Source organism: Engystomops pustulosus, chromosome 2 (genome assembly GCF_040894005.1).
Source record: "Engystomops pustulosus chromosome 2, aEngPut4.maternal, whole genome shotgun sequence".
Lineage (NCBI taxonomy): Eukaryota > Metazoa > Chordata > Amphibia > Anura > Leptodactylidae > Engystomops > Engystomops pustulosus.
The window spans coordinates 213,212,013-213,234,277 of NC_092412.1; the positions used below are offsets into that span (position 1 = coordinate 213,212,013).

The following is a 22,265-nucleotide window of genomic DNA, read 5'->3' on the forward strand; positions in this document are numbered from 1 at the left end:
CAGAGCAATTTCTCAACAGAGACTATTGGAGCCTATGGAGGATGGATGCAACTGTACTGCATCCAGCCCCGGCCTCTGCTGCGCGTACGATCCGGGAGGTCCCCAGTTATGTCATTCTACATATAAGGACAGGTAAATCACTGGGGATACACCCTAAACATCAGCAGCAGCCAATCACTGGCTGCCCATGTTATCTCCTCCTCCCACTTTCATGGGGGAGGGGTGAAACAGGAGGACACATCCCAATGTATGTTGTAAGGAATGTTGGGAATGAGATGTGAATGTTGCCAAAGTTGTCACTCTGTTCCCAAATTTTTCACCCAATGCTATACAGTAGACAAAGTAAATACTGCTTTATACCCTCAATGTATATTAATACACAGGGACTCTGAACCACTTACCCTGATATCTGAGTAATCAATCGTCCCCCCACCCCATCGAAAATCTGTTGAGCGCTGCAGACAACCAATTTAGCACAAGGTCATTGCTGGATATTGATGCTGTGCTGTGGGAAACATATTGTTGGTGCATTGTGCACTTTTTTTCATGCCGTCAGCAGTCTAGGAATTGTTTATAGAGTGATGTGTCTCCTCCTCGCTGTGCATCTGTAGCCTGGCCCCATCCAAAATGCAGCCGTCCCCTGCCAGTCACTGTAAGTGCTGGCCCGATTTTAGAGATGGCTGTCATTAATCTAGTGTCTATTGTGCTGTAGGTAATGAGGACGTCCTGCCGGGACATAATGCATTAATGAGATGTTCTGGACCTGGTTCTGGTAATGTTTTTCATAAATATTATCCATTTTATTTGTGGAGCTGTCATAGTTTACTCTTGGGTTACACAATGGATTGAAATTTCAATAGTATTTTGAATACTTGTCATTTATCTGCACTTAGCTGCAGGTCCCTTCTGCTTACACGACAGGCAGTATAGGGGGTCTGTTTAAAATTTTAAAAACAATATGAATTAAAAGAAATTTAAAAAAAAAAAATATTTTTTTAATTTAAACAGTTTTTTACAATTGGCGTCTCCCCTTTCCAAATGATGAGGTAGCGATGATAATGTCAGACACAGTATAGAACAGATTTACCTGTCTGAGCAGATATGTAAAATGTAAGGTGCTATTTCCATCACATGTTTTTTTCTGAAATATTTAGGCGGGAAGGTGGTGTTCATTTCACAGTCACCTCCGCGTTCCTGGGGTTTCCAGTGTCAGCTGTGCTACTGGATACGTACAGAAAGAGTAAGAGACTGTTCACTAGAGACACATATTTTTACAGCATTGAATTTCCTACCAGTAATAGCAACTTATGCCGGGCACTCACAGTCTAGAACTGCTGCAGTGTCTCCCACAACGGAAGAGGACGCTGATTTAGGGCTCATTCACACGGCCGTCTGGGGGGAAGTACATGCAGTCGCAAATTAGTGATATATACGTCCCCATAGACGGCAATGGCGGCCAGGCGGCGGTACGGCTCCACACATGTGGCTGCTTGCCGCTGTTTTCTATGGAGGGAGAAGGGGTCACCTCGTCTCCAGCAGACGGCGGTATGCTTGCATGGCTGGGATACCGCGTGTGAATTTACCCTTAAGAAGCAATTTACCCTCAGCAACCCTTTGTGTCTCCAGCCTTAGACATTCTACTACCCAGCTTTAAATGAACCTGTCACCACATTTTTCACAAATACAGCTAGTGACAGGTTCCCAAAGAGCCCTATTAACTAACTGACACCCTTCTTTTAGCTAAAAATTGTCTACCTTTGCATCAGAAGGGGCGTGTCTGGTTCAGCCGGCCCCTCCCATCTACTCCTCCACATGCCATATCCCTCCTCAGCACTTCATGTTGGGTGACCAGGGTGGTTTCATCTAGGCTCTGTTACCCAGTAACATTTGTACAGTCTACCCTATGTATGTATATGATCATATGAAGTCACAGAAGCCTCCTTGGACTTCCACTCCTCCTCCATAGAGGCTGCTGTGATTTTATGTGATCAGTTGTACACATGAGGTAGATTTTGCCAATGTTACTGGGTAAAGGAAAGGACCTTAGATGACACGACCCTGGTCACATGACATGAAGTGCTTTCTAACCGTTTGAGCAACGCACTTTGTAAAAAGAGCTGTATCTGTCTGTAGCGAAATATTGGCAGACGGTCCCTCTATATAGCAGCATGTCCTAGCAGTGAGACCTGTCAATCAGGAACAAGGACACAGAGCAATGTAAGTAAAATTTGTTATTCAGGACCCCATTACTATCATTGGACTCACAAAAAAGATTTTATAAACACTGCAACCATGGAAAGGAACCATTTAGGGATAAGGGCAATTCTTTTTAATAATAGTTTTTTAATGAAGTATTTATTTTGGGTGGGATCATTTGCATGAAATGTTCCCTTTAACCCCTTAACGCTCTGCGCCGTAGTTCTACGGCGCAGAGGTATAAGGGATGTATGAAGAGGGCTCACGGGCTGAGTCCTCTTCATACAGAGGTGGGGGTTTTTGCATTTTGCACAAAACCCCCACCGCTAATAACCGCGGTCGGTGCTTGCACCGATCGCGGCTATTAACCCTCTAAACGCCGCCCGCAAAGTCGCGGGCGGCGTTTAAAAGACGGCGGCGCGCGGGCGCCGCCATCTTTTTTTCGATCGCCACGCCCCCGAACGTCATCGGGGGGCGGCGATCGGTTACCATGGTAGCCTCGGGTCTTCTTTTGACACGAGGCTACATGGTTTATGCAGGTTCGTTACAATGAGCCAGTGGCTCATTGTAATGTATGACCTGCAAAAACGCCATATATTGCAATACTGTAGTATTGCAGTATATGGTAGGAGCGATCTGACCATCTAGGGTTAATGTACCCTAGATGGTCTAAAAAATAGTGAAAAAAAAAGAAAAAAAAAAGTTTAAAAAATAAAAAAAATTAATAAAATATTAAAAGTTCAAATCACCCCCCTTTCCCTAGAACGGATATAAAACATAACAAACAGTAAAAATCACAGACATATTAGGTATCGCCGCGTCCCAAAATGCCCGATCTATCAAAATATAAAAACGGTTACGGCCGGCGGTGACCTCCGAGGCGGGAAATGGCGCCCAAATGTTCGAAATGCGACTTTTACACCTTTTTACATAACATAAAAAATGAAATAAAAAATGATCAAAATGTCGCACAGACCTCAAAATGGTAGCAATGAAAACGTCGCCTCATTTCGCAAAAAATGACCCCTCACACATTTCCATGCGCCAAAGTATGAAAAAGTTATTAGCGTCAGAAGATGGCAAAAATTTTTTTTTCTTTTTTGTACACATTCGTTTAATTTTTGAAAATGTATTAAAACACAATAAAACCTATATAAATTTGGTATCACCGCGATCGCACCGAACCAAAGAATAAAGTAGGCGTGTTATTTGGAGCGAAGAGTGAAAGTCGTAAAAACTGAGCCCACAAGAACGTGACGCACGTGTGGTTTTTTTTAAATTTTTCCACATTTGGAATTTTTTTTCAGCTTCGCAGTACACGGCATGTTAAAATAAATAACATTACGGGAAAGTAAAATTTGTTACGCACAAAATAAGCCCTCACACAGGTCTGTACACGTAAAAATGAAAAAGTTATGGATTTTTGAAGTTGGAGAGCGAGAAATTAGCCGAAAAACCCTCCGTCCTTAAGGGGTTAAGGAGTCCACATTACCAGGGAAAACACTCATTTACACTTTCAGTTTTGCAACCTTGTAATTTCTGTCATTTCAGTCCCTGAAATCTCAACTAAGAAGCCAAATGTGGAAGCTATATGTTACAAAATTACATAAAGTCTAATGCCTGGTAAACTTAGCACTATTTCTTAATAATGTATAATCCCTATAAAAACAATTTCATGTGGCTGCTAGCTGTATGAACTACTTAAAGGGGTTGTTTGGGGTCGATTTTGGTTGGACTAGGTAAGAGGCAACATGGGTCAAGGAAGAATGTAAACTCCATAAGATGATTAGTTTCTTCCCCAATCCAATGGAGGAGGAGAAATTCTGCCGCAATGCTTAAGACGATCTCTATAAATCCTTGTGTTACAGGCTGGAGGACTACAGACTTCTCTGGATTTGGCTGTGGTGTAAAGATAAGCCTGGTCCTTAACTAAGGGTTAAAATAGATGACCATGGTTGGTCCATGAATCCAGACTGTGCAGGAAGCAGGGACTCCTTGCATTATATATCACTGTGATGCTCTAAGTCCTATCCTCGACACTGGTCGGCTTGTGAAAAGACCACTGCACTTTTCGGGATCCACAGACTGGCCACGGTTGTCTGAAAGAGTCAAAACTGAATAATTGGCAGGTGTAGCAGAGAACAAGCCACAAATGCGAGTTCCAATATATTTTGGGTTGTGATTCCATGGACCAGTAATACCCGAGGGCCATGTTTTTATTTTGTGTCTGTTCTGCCATATGAACATCACTGCCCCAAGTGATCTCTCTCAGACCCCAGGATTGCACTTTATCCATTAATCGTTTTGGAAGTGCTACTGTATATCCCATAAACCTCTTTGGTTGGGAAACCCCACAACATACCATGATTCTGCCAGGGAAACGTGACTGTCAAAACAGATGAATTTTCTTCTAATGCAATGACAACCAGATTTGTGTGACGTGCAATGTCATCCTGGTTCTGTTCCCACCAGACAGTCCTATAAATATCTGGAGCGCCCCCGCTGAGAAGGGGGCGCACTGTGCTCCGTCTCATAATCAAACTGTGTATTTTCTTTGTTTTCCTTCTCCCCCGCTTTGGGGCCTCTGAATTGGGGGCTGTCATAATCCCAGCATTGCTGTCTCTGTGGATGGTTACAGCTTTCTGCTCCTGATTTATTTTAATGGCCTCGAATATTCACTCATTTTCCGAGTGTATTTACCATGTTACAGGATGCCACAGTCATAAAAGCAGAAGGGAAGTAAGTGGTGGTTTCAGATTCTGGGTTAAACATCAATTCTTTTTTAATGGCTTCATCATTTAGAAAGTGAACTTATAAATTTCCATGTCTGTGTTCCTCCTACATGTCCTACTGCATGGAATAGACTCTGCCAGGAGAGGAAGTGGGCACCACAGATAGCGTAGTGTTCAGGGTCTGTATTTGTGATTGCCATTAAAGGAAACCTACCACTTCGGATAGGGCTTATAAGCAGGACATGCCGTGCACCAGCTCAGGGTGAGCTGGTGCCGGCACTTATCTTCCTTATGTTTTTAAATTGTTTAAAGCATTTAATCACTTTATTAATGTTTATAGCCGAACTAGCTTCCCGCACCGAGGTCCGCGCTCGGCGCACCATGCGCGCGACCGTGTATGCATCTGAGTAGGAAATGGTAGCGCGCATCGTGCGCCGAGCACAGACCTGGGTGCGGGAAGCTACTCCGATATAAACATTAATAAAGTGATTAAATGCTTTAAAACAGTTTAAAAACATAAGGAAGATAAGCGCCGGCACCAGATCACCTGTAAGTGAAGCTCATGCAGTAATAGCAAGGGCAGATTTATTAAACAGTATAAATGGAGACAGCAGAGATAATATTATAATTCATGGAAGCACATTGGGGCACCCCTCTGCATTTCACAGTCACTTGATTATTATCCAAATCCTTCCTGATTTAGAAGACACAACTGAAGAGCTATCCATGTCCTTTCTTCTAAAATTAGCTTTTAAAATTATGTTAATGAGCCAGAAGTGCTATGGGGAGAAATAACCAGAGCCCCTCTGTGCTGCAGATTCACAGGCTGTTACACTGTCTCCCCACTCTGATCCCTCGCCACTTCCACCCTACCTCTGCCCAATGTAATCTCACTGCAGCAGAGGAAGTTTCAGCACACAGTGTTGAGAAGAAGGGCTTGCTGCATGGAGAGGGTCTGGTAACACCCTGCAGAGCCATTGTTGCTCATTAGCATAATTTTAAAAGTTTATCTTAGAAGGAAAGGAGTGGGGAAGGTGGTGAGCATTTACTATAGGCTCCTCCAGAAATGCACCGGAGACTTAAGCAGAAATCTCCACCAGGTCAGACTTGGTCTCAACAAGTCCGACCTGGCAGAGATTGCACCCACATCTTCTAGTAGAGGGAATTTTGTATTCTGTGGTGTTCATCCGAGGTTGTATTTGTCTAATTCACGGATCTTCCATTGCCCTTATGTATTCTTTATTATGAGCTAAAATGTAAAACCATGAATTTTGTTTTTTTTTTACCTCATGGTTGTCTATATTGAATCGTCCAGACCCCCAATAGAACTTTCCACCACCCAGAAAAGTTATCAAAAAGAAACTCTAATCTTATACTGTTATTAAAGTTAATAATTTATATTTTGCGCTTAGAATATGAGGCGTCTTTAATCAACCATGATGACAGCTGTCGACTGGAACAAAGAGGTGCTGACAGGCCGGCTTGTGAGTGGGATTAGCAGCTATGTGGGAAATCTTCCCCCCACACAAGCGAGCGGCTCCCTGACTCAATATGGCTGTGAATATAACTAGAAGACGGGGCTATTTTGAGGCTGCATTTTCACGCCTGTAAATATAATCTCCATTAATTCCCCGCACGCTTTTTGCAAAGCCGCAGCTTCTAAGGAGTTAAGAGAAGCTTCCGTTTTGCATTGTGGATTTTCATTGGTTCTTCTTCTCCGGGGAGGATTTAAATGGAGCAATTGGATTTCCTTCCTCATTAATAATCAGAATCTGCAGAAGGATGATGTCAGTATGTCATCTGGCGGGGGCACCAGGGGCTCGGCAGATGCTTTATTTACTTTCTATCCTCCAAACACACAAACCACTTCCGATGCACTGTGACGCCTCATTTTCTTATCTAATGGCGAATTATTTCCTCTTCTTTTTTTATTTTTTCTCCTGGTACGGACTGGTCTAACGCTTTATTTTAGTGCTAATTTTAAATATATGTATATATATGTATATATGTATATGAGTGATTAATATATAATACTTGGTATTGATCATGCTATATGATGGAGCGATAAATTTTGTATTACGCACAATAATACACTGCTCTTTGCAGGGTCATATTTCTACGATAACACAAATATATCACCTGTATATATAATATGTAACCTGTTGTGCCTGTCACTGCCTGCACATACACAAGCTGTGGTTAGGACGCAACCCACATACACAGATCAGTGCTGCTGGCTTCTGTAATGCAGTTTCCCATGGTTGATTATGGTTGGCCAACACAATTGCTCTTCAAGGACCAACAATAGAATGACAGGGCTATCTCTTAAAGGGACAGTGCAGTATTGAGTAAAGCACTTTCTTGTAATTGAACCATGTATTGTGATGTAATTGTACTGCACGCTTCAGTGAGTGCGGCCGGGACATTACATTACGCGTCTAATGTAATTGCTTTATTTTCCAATTAAGACTTTGTAAATGTTGTGTTATTTAATGTAATTTATATAAGGTAGTACTGTGCTTTCCAAATAGCAATAAAATCTGTAGCGTTCCACATTGTTGCTGAAATTCCTTGAAGCCCAGCTCATGTTAATTCACAGGCTGAGCCCTCTCTGTATGCGATGGGTGTTAGCTGCATTAAACTGGCGGCACACGTAGCGTTTTGAGGGGCCGTTTTTAAGCAGTCCTTTAAAAAAAATGCATTTGTTTTTTTGAAAACACATTAGCTTTTGACCTGTTTTAATTAAGATAATTGCTAAAACCGTTCAAAAATGCATGCGTTTTTTTTTTTTAAACGGACTGCTTAAAAACAGCCCCAAAACAGGTTCAAAACGTCATGTGTGCCGCCGGTCTTAAACAGTTGCGACAGTTAACCTGTTAGGTGCCATGGTCAAACCCAACCACGGCACCTAGGGTAGAGCTACTGTTGCCTTTATAAACGCAGCAGTAGAGCCCTGGGGGGGGGGGGGGCAAGGCCAAATCGCATATGTGTTTCCAGTGAAATGTATGAGATCGGTAAACAACACCGGGGGGAGAGCATTTATCAAACTATCCGGATGCTGGTTACCGATCAGATATGCGTTTCCATAGAAATCCATAGGTGATGGGGCCTTGGCACACCCCGTGCCTTTTAATTCAAAGCAGAATGTGTGACTGCACCCCAAGTGGTTGATAAATGAGACATTTGAGTCTCCATGCCTACGCCTGCTCTGGAGGTTATTTGAACAAAATTTGCGACTTCTTACAGTGATTGTGCACAAAAAATTGCTACCTGGCAACATATGACAAATCAGGGCTCCACTAAAAAAAAAACAAAATGGAAACTGGAAAAAAAGTCACTAAAAAAGAAAGGAAAAAATGTTTACTAAAAGCCACCCGCAGTTTTTATGTTTTCTGTCTTAAAAATTGCAGTGAAATTTTTGTGAAATGAGTCTGTTTTTTATTTTTATTATGCCATTATGTTCTGCTGGCCGGATATTCAGATCATGGGGGACATATACAAACAAAATAAGGCCCCATGCACATGAACGTATATGGCGGTAAGGAGAGTATGTGCACGGTAAGGAGAGTACACACGTGCGTCACCGCTCAAACACTAGAAATAAGATAAAGCATGCTATATCTTTTGCCGGCTGAACTGCTCTCTATGTAGAGGGGAGGGGTGAGATGTGTATGTTAAGGGTGCTGTTACATGTGGCAAAGCAAATCAGTGGGTGCTGCTTACCAATCACATGCGTTTCTATGGTAAGGTAAATGTTATCGGGCTGAGCACCGCCCATGGGAACGCAAGGCACACGCCACTTGTGAACGCAGCATAAGCCTGGGTGCCAGCCCCTGCGAGCATACCTTAGTGTGTAAGGGGCCATAGGCCGGCGGCACATGTGAAGTTTTGAACCCGTTTTTGGGCCATCTTTAAGCAGTCCGTTTTTTTTTTTTAAACGCTTACGTTTTTGACCAGTTTTAATTAAGATAATTGGTAAAACCTGTCAAAAAAAGCATGCATTTTTTTACGGACTGCTTAAAAACGGCCCAAAAACGGGTTCAAAATGCCACGTGTGCTGCCGGCCTTGGGCATAATGGAGCGATAACGGGGTCATATGAAACATTGGGAGCGAGGGCCCTGCTCACAAGAGCTCATAATCTTTAAAATAATAATAAGCATTAAAACATTCTGCAAAAACAATGTACAACAAAAACTGGCAGTGCGTGACTATAGATGGGCGTTTTGACCTGTTTTAGATGTGTTTCTCTCTCATTAGCGTTTAATGGGGAGATGTGGCATTTAATCAGCCATCGCCCCCAGAAATACAATTATTCCATTTGTTTCATTATCTGGACAATTTTCTGCATGAAAAATAATTGTCACATTTTCAGACATACCGTATTAGCTCGGCTTTTTGGATCGAGTCATCTAGTAGTTATATACATATTGTGCTGTTATGTCATGGGAAGAGTTATGGACCTGCGTTATTTACCTTGTGGTAATGCGATCCGCTAGAGAAGATTATTGTGCTGCCGACCATTCATGGGACACCTGGGCTCCTCCATTATTATCTGCCGCTCTACACTCAGCCATTAAGTGTCCCTTAAGGACCAGAGCTTCTATTTTTAGAATAGGATAATCCAGCCTAGTGCTGCACCTATTTATTGGGTTACCCTTTTCCGGTGGCAGCAGAGCTGTCCTGGTCGTGTGTATGAAGGGCTGTCTCGTTTCATGTCATATGTTATATGTACTCACCACCTCTTTCTATGACTGCCTTAGACTTCAGGGGATGCCATGAAGTTTGGGAAATTGGCGAGTAGGGGCCAGAGTACTGAGAGGGGTGAACGTCCCAGAAGAGACCCACATCTGTCATGTATTGACGGATCTACACTCACCGGCCACTTTATTAGGTACACCATGCTAGTAACGGGTTGGACCCCCTTTGCCTTCAGAACTGCCTCAATTCTTTGTGGCATAGATACAACAAGGTGCTGGAAGCTCCTCAGAGATTTTGGTCCATATTGACATGATGGCATCACACAGTTGCCGCAGATTTGTCGGCTGCACATCCATGATGCGAATCTCCCGTTCCACCACATCCCAAAGATGCTCTTTTGGATTGAGATCTGGTGACTGTGGAGGCCATTTGAGTACAGTGAACTCATTGTCATGTTCAAGAAACCAGTCTGAGATGATTCCAGCTTTATGACATGGCGCATTATCCTGCTGAAAGTAGCCATCAGATGTTGGGTACATTGTGGTCATAAAGGGATGGACATGGTCAGCAACAATACTCAGGTAGGCTGTGGCGTTGCAATGATGCTCAATTGGTACCAAGGGGCCCAAAGAGTGCCAAGAAAATATTCCCCACACCATGACACCACCACCACCAGCCTGAACCGTTGATACAAGGCAGGATGGATCCATGCTTTCATGTTGTTGACGCCAAATTCTGACCCTACCATCCGAATGTCGCAGCAGAAATCGAGACTCATCAGACCAGGCAACGTTTTTCCAATCTTCTACTGTCCAATTTCGATGAGCTTGTGCAAATTGTAGCCTCAGTTTCCTGTTCTTAGCTGAAAGGAGTGGCACCCGGTGTGGTCTTCTGCTGCTGTAGCCCATCTGCCTCAAAGTTCGGCGTACTGTGCGTTCAGAGATGCTCTTCTGCCTACCTTGGTTGTAACGGGTGGTGATTTGAGTCACTGTTGCCTTTCTATCAGCTCGAACCAGTCTGCCCGTTCTCCTCTGACCTCTGGCATCAACAAGGCATTTCCGCCCACAGAACTGCCGCTCACTGGATGTTTTTTCTTTTTCGAACCATTCTCTGTAAACCCTAGAGATGGTTGTGCGTGAAAATCCCAGTAGATCAGCAGTTTCTGAAATACTCAGACCAGCCCTTCTGGCACCAACAACCATGCCACGTTCAAAGGCACTCAAATCACCTTTCTTCCCCATACTGATGCTCGGTTTGAACTGCAGGAGATTGTCTTGACCATGTCTACATGCCTAAATGCACTGAGTTGCCGCCATGTGATTGGCTGATTAGAAATTAAGTGTTAACGAGCAGTTGGACAGGTGTACCTAATAAAGTGGCCGGTGAGTGTATTTATAGATAAGCCATGAATTCTTGTAAAAAGGAAATACCCCTCTAACTCTTTCATTATTATGGCCTAGTTGTGTTGTGTGAATGGCACGGTTCATTTTCCCATTACAATTTCATTCTGCCAGACATATTCATCTTAAATATTCATCATTTCAATTATTCCGACTGTGATGGTAATTACACTACCACCTGCCCTGGAAGTCGCTGTCAGCGCTGCCTGCTATGTGACTAGTAGATGGATTTGGCGCCACCTAGTGTATAGATCTGTCATTTCAGCAGTCTACTTTAGCTTCCTAACAACTAAAGCCCAGTGCACATCATTCTCAGTCATTGTAAACCATAAAAAAGATGTAAATGAACAGTTGCAAATCTTTCCAACGACTATATAGAGATAAGGTAACATGGAAAGACTTGCACCTGTTCTGTCTGTTCAATCACATCTGTGTTCTGCTCCAATAACTGATACAAATAACTGAAGACCAAACAGAGAGAGAACTGGGTCTAAAAAAGTTCTCTTTTTCATCTCCAGATATTCAGATGGAGCATCTTTTCTTAGAGCATTTGAGTGGTGCCTTTCCTCTGTTATTGCTCTAGGAAATGGTGAGCAATTTGACAAATGAGAGTTACTATTCTCTTAGTCAGAAATACACGTTCCTACACACTGATAATATTCAGAAGTGGAGGGACACATTTTATTAATGTCAATTTATAAAGTTCCAGGATTTAACGGAAATCTACCTCTAGGATGAAGGATTGTAAACCAAGCACACCGACATACAGCTGTTTGCCCCCTCTGGCAGGATCTGCTCTTCTTTTAGCTACTTATGCTCTTTTAAATTGTGCTTCATTAACAGCTATAGAGCTCGGACACCATGAGGCATGATTTTTAAAGAAAAATAAGCTAAAAGAAGAACGGGCCCTGCCAGAGGGGGCACACACCAGCATGTCGGTGTGCTTGATTTACATTCCTTCATCCTGGTGGTAGATTTCCTTTTAAGGGTTGAACCTTGGTCATTACATTTTGAAGGAGTGAGGAGTCTTATAGGATATGCAGTTGTCCTATATTAAAAATGTATACGAGCTAGCTCTGTAAGAAATGATTCAACCTTTAGTGCTACCTACTGGAAGGTAGCAATCTTTAAAGCGCAACTGTCACCAGTAATGTCATCTTTAGCGGGTGACAGTTTCCAATAATCTATGCTATGCCGATTTGTCAGCATTCTGATCGCTCCAGAATCATTCCTTTGTCAGCATTCTTAATCATTGCATTACTTTATAAAACTTTATTTCACATTATCTGGCTCCCTGCCTCCAGCTATCTGCAGACAGTTTGGCAATTGTTGCCCTAGTTTGGCCTTTCTCTCATAATTTTACACTTCTTCTTCCAAAATATGAGCTTCAAGAATATGACTTATTACTTGCTACCTTATATAACTGCCAGGTGTCGTGATTCTCAGTTCTGTTGTAAGTGTTAACTATTTCTAGCTCTAACAAGTAGTTTTTTTTTCTGTTTTTGTGTTTCAGGTGCAGTGACTGTGGTGTGTCCTTATCCCACCGCTACTATGAAAAAGATGGCAGACTGTTCTGTAAGAAGCACTACTGGGCACGATTTGGTGGGATGTGCCAAGGGTGCTCAGAGGATATTACCAAAGGATTAGTTATGGTAAGACAAAAAAAAACCTTAAGATTTTTTTTATCCTGATTATTTTTTATTGATCATTAGGTGTGAACTGGAAAATGACCAACTTCAATGCTTTCGCATTTTTAGGTAGCAGGAGAGCACAAGTATCACCCAGAATGCTTTGTGTGTTTTCGCTGTTCCTCGTTTATCGGTGATGGAGAGACCTATGCGTTGGTGGAGCGATCCAAATTGTACTGGTAAGACACAGATTTACATGTATGATGAGCCATTAAAAGGACACATTTATGTCACGTTAAAGGAAACCTACCATTTCAAATGGTCGGTGTAAGCTGTAAACACGGAGCACCAGCTCAGGGTGAGCTGGTGCCGGTGTTTAGTTTCGTTAGTGTTAAAACCACGGTATCGTGGTTTTAACACTTTTTAAACTTTATAGCAGAAACTGCTTCGGCTATAAAGTTTAAAAAGTGTTAAAACCGCGATACCGCGGTTTATAACACTAACGAAACTAAGCACCGGCACCAGCTCACCCTGAGCTGGTGCTCCGTGTTTACAGCTTACACCGACCATTTGAAATGGTAGGTTTCCTTTAAGCATTTCTTCTAAGGTGTCAATCCGATCCCAGCAATCATGTGCATATTAGAAGATAAGAGATCTGCTTTGTTCTATCATGGAAGAAAAAAATATGGTAAACGCTACACGTTGCCTTATTCATAGTCTTCATCATTCAGTGTCACTTTTCCTCCCAACAGTGGGCAGTGCTACTACCAGATCTCCCTGACGCCAGTGATTGACTCCCCAGTCTCCCGATCTCCTCACACAGTGACCCTGGTGTCTCTCCCAGCCTCAGATGGAAGACGTGGTCTGTCTGTTTCTATCACTCCATCATGTGCTGAGCATTCTCACACTGTACGAGTCCGTGAGTAAGTATTACTCCTTCTTTAACACAAGTCTGAATCTACAAGGTTTCTTAGATTCTTTCCCCAGAGCATTTGTACAGTAGGTGGACCAATTGGGTGGCCACCTTCAAGTATGGACGGGTCATTAATAGTTTTTGCCTGAAAAACCACTTTAGTTCTTTACAGACCTGGATATTATTTTGCTAAATACAGCTCTGAAGTATCACTGTAAAATGATAAGTCTATGGGTGCATTAACACATAATGGTTGTCTCAAGAAGGATGGACACAACTGAAGACCTTAAAGGAAGTCTACCACTGCTGGCATGATGAAATCATGCGAGCACACCACCCTGTAGGCTATTCAATACTGATAACGGCAAATACTTTGGTTAGGGACATCAACCTTTAGTTTAGCTAAAAAAAAATCAATTTACCTACATATTCAAAGAACCTTCAGTGATACCCCTACATCACTGGCCACCTGTCGTTCCCTTCCGAAGGTTAATTATGCATGCCTCCGTCTTCTTATGCGTCATCCTTTTGGTGCATAGAGCCATGATGTCACGTTAGTCTGGGTACTTATCGCGCATGCGCAAAGACAAACTGTTATACAACCTGCCACTTCTAATTGCAGCTGCGTGATAGTTTGTTTCTGCACATGGGCAATAAGTGGCAAAAGCGACGTGACATCACAGCTCTCGGCACCAGAAGGAGAGAATAAAAAAACAGAGGCGTGCATAATTAATGTTCGGTAGGGAACGAAAGGTGGCCAGTGACAAAGCAGTAGCACCGAAGGCTCATTTGCATAGGTAGGCAAATCAATTTTTTAGCTAAACTAAAGGCTGATGTCCCTAACCAAAGAATGTGCCGTAATCAGTATTAAAGAGGACCTGTCCCCCCAACCACCCCACCCTCTGATGCCAGTTAATATAAGATAAAAGGTGATTTATGTGGATGTAAGCAATACAATTTTTAGCTAAAAGAAAGGTTTCAGTCAGTTATTAGAGCTCTATAGGAACCTGTCACTGGCTTTATATGTGCAAATGTGGTGACAGGTTCCCTTTAAATAGCCTACACGGTGGTGTGCTCTCATGATTTCATCATGGGAGCAGTGGAAGATTTCCTTTAAGGTGCCTGGAACCCATAGGGATAGTATTGTTTTATCAAAAAATGCTGCATGTGATGTTTTTTTTTATTACTTTGAAGTAGCACTGTATATCACAACAAGAGATGCAGCCTTTGATGTGAATGCACCCTATCAAATACTATCCAGGTCTGTATAGAATTAAGAACTTTACTTTAAAGAGAATCTGTCAGCAGATTTTATCCCATTAAACTTCAAGCCCCCTCACGACGGGTCCTTTCTAGAATTCCTTCTTTTATGTGAAATTAACCTATAAAAATCTCCTCCAAATTCATGTGAAAAATGCAGATAAGGAAAGGAGTCATATTTTACCTTAGATAAGTAACATGTAAAGGCTGTAAGGGGAGTGTTACTTTAGATTCCCCTACGGGGTTATATTGCACCTAGGATCTGGCTTGTGATTCTGTGATCTATAGAACTGGAGATACGTTTACAAAGCAAAAAAATGGGTCTAAAAACTTACACTTTAAATGTTAAAAATTGAGTTAGATTTAAGGCACAAACTAAATATATAACTCCATTAAAGTTTAATAACTGCATAACATAATGTGGTAAAATTATAACTCCAGACTGTTCCAAAACACATAATCCACCACTTCTGTAGTCAGCTGTTTCCATGGAAACCTCCTTTTCATTCCCTGCACACGCAAAGATTAGGTCAGTATGACCCAGGTGGTATATACTTAAATTTATCAAAACATAACACCAATTTTAACTCTTTGCATCCTTTAAAAAACAGCCCGATTTTGCTTTTCCATTTTTTTTACTCACTGCGCTTCAACAAGCCAGGACTTTTTTATTTGTCAGTTTAAAGGCCTTATGAGGGTCAGTTTTCTGCAGGACGAGCTGTACTTCCTTGTGGCGTTTAATATTCCATCCAATACACTGGGAAGCTGGAAAAAAAAATTGCAAATGCAGTGAATATGACAAAAAACTGAAGTTGCGCCATTTTCCTTTTATATATTTTACTGTGCTACCGACATGACACGTCCCATATTTGATCACAGACATACCAGGGGAAATTAATCAGTGCTTGTGGGCCTTCGTAAAGCGGAGATCCTCCTTTTTAATATGACACCAGTAGTTTGAAGTGAGCCCCCCTTCCAGCTGAAGGCAGAATGTAAAAGGAGCTGCAGAAGACACTTTGCAAAAGTACATGCACCCTCTGCCTCCTTCTCTGAACATGTAAAATGGTGATATATTGACGCTGCACATATTTATAACATATTTTGGTAAAGGTTTGGACAATTTTACTGCTTATTAAATGATCAAAACAAATAATTATACACAAGTTTACCTTTTTTTGTCTGCTAATTCTCTAAACAAAAATGTGTTATTAATAACATCTTTCTATTAAAGTGTTGCATGAAAAAAATTGATATATAATAATTAAAAGTAAACAACTGGTAAAAAACAGATACATAAAATACAAAATACCAATACATAAATACTTACAATATAAATATAAACTTACATATAAAAAGACTGCTAGTCGCCTCATTTTATACCACCTGCTTTTACCCATAATTAGCTTTTATATATTTACACAATTCATATAACTGCTAAATAAATGCCCCTTAATTATCAGCCCTTATATTGAACCCCATTATTATTGTTTAAAGGGGTTATCCGCATTTTAAAAATTACTGAGGGCCGGGCTGGGGTGGGCTAGTTAAACATAATAAACTTGTACTTACCTCTTCCGGCGCCGCGGTCCCTTCGATCCGTGCCCCTGTTTGTTTACAGGGGCACAGAAGCTGCGCACAGGGAGCTTCTGGTCCGCGATGTGGCCGGCTCCTCCCATCCGTCCCTATCTCTCAGCGTTATAAGCACTGGGAGATGGTGTCGGATGGGAGCTTCCGGCCGGCCGGAAGCTCCCTGTGCACCATTGTAATGAAACCAGTGCACAGAAAAGACCGGCCGCGGCGCGGGACATCGGTAAGTACATGTTTATTATGTTTAACTAGCCCTCCCCAGCCCGGGCCTCAGTAATTTTTAAAACCTGGATAACCCCTTTAACAGATGAATAGTGTTCGGCATAAATTATTTTTTATATGTATCCTTTCTACATCTGATTTCAATAAATCTGTCACTGAAACTGCTTCTCTGTATTGTAGTTGGTTGTATAATGGGGGAGACTAGTTAGTCATCATGCAGTTAAATTTGTTAAATACACGGCGACGGAGCACACTCTCCCATTGTTCCATGTTTGCACCTATTATATTCTCCGCCATTTTTATATATATATTTCCTGCACTTACATGAGTCTCAAGCAGGCAATCAAGGACCCCTAGCGCAAACGCCGTACAATAAGGAACTCATTACTACTGATTCATAGAAAGTAATCAGGAGACTAGTATTAGCAGAAAAAGCTCTTAATCGCAGGAAGAACAACCTCCCCGTTGCCTTCCTATATGCATGATCTATTTCTCGGCGACTGTTATAACTAGTTGTTCATATTCCTTCACAAGTTCCCATCTACAACTAATGGTACAATCCGATCCCTCTTATTCCTCGCAAACTCAATTACCATTTCTTTACTTTTTGAGAGATTCAACTTATCGAACACCAATCACAAAATTATGACACAGAAGTCCTATACTCCACATCTGCTCCATCTTTTAACAGTCCCACCAGGATCGTTTCATCTGAGTATTTTTGTAAAAAATACTTTTTGTCATTCCTTTCTAAAGTCTTCTGCATATACTGAGAACAACAAAGGTGAGAGTACTGTCCCCTGTGGGACTCCAACACTGGACAAGACTGGTGGCCCCCAATTTTCACTTTTTGGGGTCTGTTTTTTAAATAATTTACAATCCAGAACCCACGTTCTCTGATCCACTGACACATTTTTTAATTTATCCACTATGTAAAGCTGTTCCATAGATAATGTAATTGACAAAGGAATAAAGCTGACTTGGACATTTAGACACCAATGATCCTTTAAGACTTAATTGCAGACATTATTGCCAAAAGGCTACTTTAAAGATTTATCATGTGAGTTCACTGCAAAGGGGCCCACTGAGGCTATGTTGCCCAGGGGTCTACTGAAACTTGGAGCTGACCCTGTATATATATTTCAGTAGACCCCTGGGCGACAGAGCCTCAGTGGGCCCCTTTGCAGTGAACTCACATGGCAGCATTAAAGTTCAAATACTAAAACATTCTCCTGTTCCCTAAAATATTCCCTAGTTTAATCATCCCAAACAGCACCGTCATTGTTATTATATATAAAGCCCCCCCCCCCCTCACCCCATAGATACAGCCCCTCACCCAATGGATTCCTTATGTGAGCCTCCCAGCAGCTCTGGGCCTTGGCCCTGTGTATATCCCCTATCCACATTGGTCTTGTAGCTACTGGAACAGCTTAGAACCATTCCCTCAACCTCAGCAAAAGAACTTTGTCAAAAAAAGTAAAAATTCTATACTCTCCATTCCTCGTTCACTCAGAACTGCGGAGAGTCCACCTCTCTTCTTCTATATCCGACCAGTGGCCTTCAAAGCTGCGAATAGTGGCAGTGAGTCGGAATAGCGAGCAATAGGATGGGCAATAGGGTGGGGTGTAGGCTACATGGAGGGGCAGATGTGGGCTACAAACACTGGGCAATTATAAGTGGGGGGCATTAAAATGCTCACTTTTGTGTAGCCCCTTCTTTAACTGTCCCCATTTTTGTAGCCCCCTCTATCCTCTTTTCTGTTACCCCATCCTTATGGGCAGGCTACAGAAATGGGGACATTATAAGGAGGGGGAATAGAAAAGGGGGCAAAACATAGGAGAACTGCAGAAAAGGGAACATTAAATAGGGGGCAGCTACAGGTAAGGTGGCATAATAGTGGGGCAGCTGCAAGTAAGGGGTATATAAGGGAAAACCACACAAAGGGGGATATTTTAAAGGGGTCAACTGCAAGAAAGGAGATTATATGCGGGGCAGCTGCAGGAAAGGGAAACTAAATGAGGGGTAGCTGCAGGAAAGTGGAATTAAATAGGGGGCAGCTGCAGGAAAGGGGAATTAAATAGGGGGCAGTTGCAGTAAAGAGGGCATTATAGGAGGGTAGTTGCGGGAAAGGGGGCATGTTATCGGGGCTAGATACGGGGTAAAGACAGATGTGTGCAGACGATTCCTGGTTACGAAAAGATTGGGGACCACTGGCTTAGAGGATGTCTGGTCCCTATTCACTATAGGGCAGGTAAGGGAGACGTTTAGTTCCTTGTTCTACCAGTTTTGGGGGTCACAACAGTAGGCTGCAGCATTTATCCCTATGCTGTGGATATCAGATAAAGGTTTTTACTGATAAATCTTTGTGTGGTGGAGAATAATCTCCAAGGCGTAATAGTGACTGGTGAGCTAAATAATGAAATATCTTTGTCAGGTTCAGCTATGATCATATTTTACATATTCACTTTTTTTCCAGGTCATTAAAACTGTTTATTAAAATGACTTTGCTTTGACAGTATTTTGGAACAGTCCAGCTGAAAAAAACAAATCATGGTTTAATTAATTTGCAAATAAAAACCACATGTCTGCATTTGTTGCTGACGCGCTTGATGTTACGCTACAGGGTGGAGTAGGAGAGCGCTGTTTTGTACAATTTTAATGAATGGATTTACATTTGTGTATAATGTAAGGTTTTGTTAGAAATATATTAAAAATCTAATATATATTATACAATATTACATGTCTTCTCGGTGTAATTGCTATCATATATAAGATGGGGCATCTTCTATGGAGCTAATAACTACAATCCTGTATACCTGCTGACAGTCTCTGCCATGTGTTTTAGATTGGATGCTGATTGTCTCAGTCCGGACATTCAAGGCTCCATTCACATTGGAGATCGAATACTGGAGATCAATGGCACCCCTATCCGCAGCGTTCCCCTAGATGAGGTGAGCTGATATACTTGCATCTGTGGATTACTCCTAGTACTTTATCATTTTAGTTATTTTATTGTTCTCTTTTTTTTCAGATTGATATTTTAATACAAGAGACCAGTAGACTATTGCAGTTGACTATTGAACATGACCCACATGAAAATACCACTTTACCAACACCTTGCACTGAGCCCGGTATCAGACGACAGAGGCCTGTTACGTAAGTCATTACCATGGATGGAACAACATGATCGCAATATACAAAGCTACCAATATGCCTGGGATACTGATGGTGCGTCCACACTGGCCTCACCACACTATGGGATTATGGCTAATTCACTACAATGTACAGTCAATAAGATTGTTGGTTATAACTAAGCTGTGGGGGACTGTTACAGCACAATACTATATGCACTATATTGTACAGTGGCCAAAAGGTGTAACAACAGCTGGGGCCGGGAATATACATGTATTCTCACCTCTCCATTCTCCCCAGTTCGCTATATCCTTCAGATATGTCACAAATATTTGATCTTCAAATACCCTTATGAGAAAGACCACTGGACATGTATGACACAGTGGTCATTTTAAACATGGTTTCAAGTACTAGGTCTTGCTGCTTTGTTACAGTACAGACCCACCACTATGATCTGTTTAAATGAAATCTACCATTTGCTTTTATGCATTTTGAACCAAACATACCTTGAGAATTTTGTAGCTACACTGATGCAGAAACATATCTTGTTTAATCACTAAACTCAGTGGTTTTGCTAAGTAAAATTCAGGACCTTGGAAAAGCTGGGTGCAGAATAGCTGCCGTACGTAAACACATTACTTCTACATATACAGGAACTGTCTGAACTGTCCAGACAGGACTAATCAACCTGAGCTGGATGACTCATACACAGAAGATGGAGGGTGGTACAGCGATTGATTACTTCTGTCTGTCAGGGGCAACACAATGATGACATATTCTTGGCTTCTGATGAGCAGGACAAGGCTGGAGCAGTGCATACTTAGGGTGAGGAGAGAGCCTCAGCAAAACCATTTAGTTCAGGGATTAAGCAAGATATGTTTCTGCATTAATGTAGCTGCAGCATTCTCAACGTATGTTTGGTTCACTATGAATAAAAACAAATGGTAGATTTCCTTTAAGCAGATCATAGTGATGGGTTTGTACTGTAACAAAGCAACGAGACCTAAGGAATGGGTGTCAAACACAAGACCTGCGGGCCTGAATTGGCTTTATGTTATCCTGCCCTGCTCCCTGCCCCAATGCTGTGCTCGTCGGGAGCAGTTTAATTCCAATATTCACCTTTCCCTGCTCCCTGAAGCAGCAGCCGCCCTCTTTGTCTTCGCCGGCTCTAAAGCGATGTGTGTAATCACATGTGCTGGCTTCAGTATGTACAGCGGGCACACACAGGAGCAAAGATGAAGAGGATGGCTGCTGCTTTGGGGTAAGGTGACACCTACTGCCCATGCCGCATTCCCCCGTGGCTATTGCGTTGTGGTTGTTTTCATAACGGACAGACTCTTCCTGTAATCACCTATTGGTATAAGATTTCGTATGCATAGCATTTAGTAAATGCAGGAGGAATGTTTTGAACGCAATCACCACTCGTGAATGCAGCCTTATTAATTTACAATACGTTCAGCTTTGTGGTTGCCCTCATTGGGCTGATTGTATTTACCGATTATAAATTACAATTTTACATTGCATTCGGCCCCTTTAAGGCAAACATGAGGCTAATGTGGCCCGGTGAAAATTTGTTTGACACCCCTGCTCTAAGGTGAAAGTACGAAAGTTCAAGTTATTAGGGGGCCCTAAAAATGTTAAATTAAAAAACTGTAAAAGTTCAAATAACCACTCTTTTAATAGTCAAGTAAACACAACATAAAAACACATCCAAAAATTCCCATAAAATTCAAATCTAAAATGATTGTCCCATACAGTTAGCATCATAACAGAAAAATATGCAAAGTGAATGACTTTTGTGCAGTTTTACCATTGATAAAAATCTTAAATGATTATGGTCATACAATTTTCAAAAAGATATCCGTGAAACCAGCAGTTTAACTGTTTACCCAAAGATTCTAAAAGTTACTACACTATTACAAAACCGATTAACGATTGCCGTGAATAAAAAGCAAAATGTAAGAAAATAGTGAAAGTGTGTTATATGTAAACACCACTGCATTGGGCACATTGGGGGTCATTTACTAAGGGCCCAATTCGCGTTTTCCCGACGTGTTACCCGAATATTTCCGATTTGCGCCGATTTTCCCTGTATTGCCCCGGGATTTTGGCGCACGCGATCGGATTGTGGCGCATCACCGCCGGCATGCACGCAACGGAAATCGGGGGGCGTGGCCGAGCAAAAACCCGATGGATTCGGAAAAACCGCCGCATTTAAAAAAAGAAATGTGTCGCTTGGGACGCGCTTACCTTCACTCACCCCGAGCCGGTGAACTCCAGTGCGTTCAGATGCTTTAAAGCGCAGCAGCGCCACCTGGTGGACAGCGGAGGAACTACCTTAATGAATCCCGGCCGGACCCGAATCCAGCGCAGAGAACGCGCCGCTGGATCGGGAACGGACCGGGTAAGTAAATCTGCCCCATTGTCTCCAGCTTTTCAGTTCATTGCTGAGAATATTAAATGGTGGCACATGGAAGTACAATACATTCCACAGAA

General features: G+C 42.1%; 1 protein-coding gene across 1 annotated transcript in view; it reads left to right on the forward strand.

The window, feature by feature from the left end:
* LIMK1 (LIM domain kinase 1) overlaps positions 1 to 22,265 on the forward strand; it is a 79,923-nt gene that overhangs the window by 38,096 nt on the left and 19,562 nt on the right. The window contains exons 3-7 of the mRNA XM_072138054.1: positions 12,541 to 12,679; positions 12,785 to 12,894; positions 13,408 to 13,578; positions 19,483 to 19,588; positions 19,669 to 19,793. Of these exons, the coding sequence (XP_071994155.1) occupies positions 12,541 to 12,679; positions 12,785 to 12,894; positions 13,408 to 13,578; positions 19,483 to 19,588; positions 19,669 to 19,793 (651 nt within the window). The remainder of the gene's footprint in view (positions 1 to 12,540; positions 12,680 to 12,784; positions 12,895 to 13,407; positions 13,579 to 19,482; positions 19,589 to 19,668; positions 19,794 to 22,265) is intronic.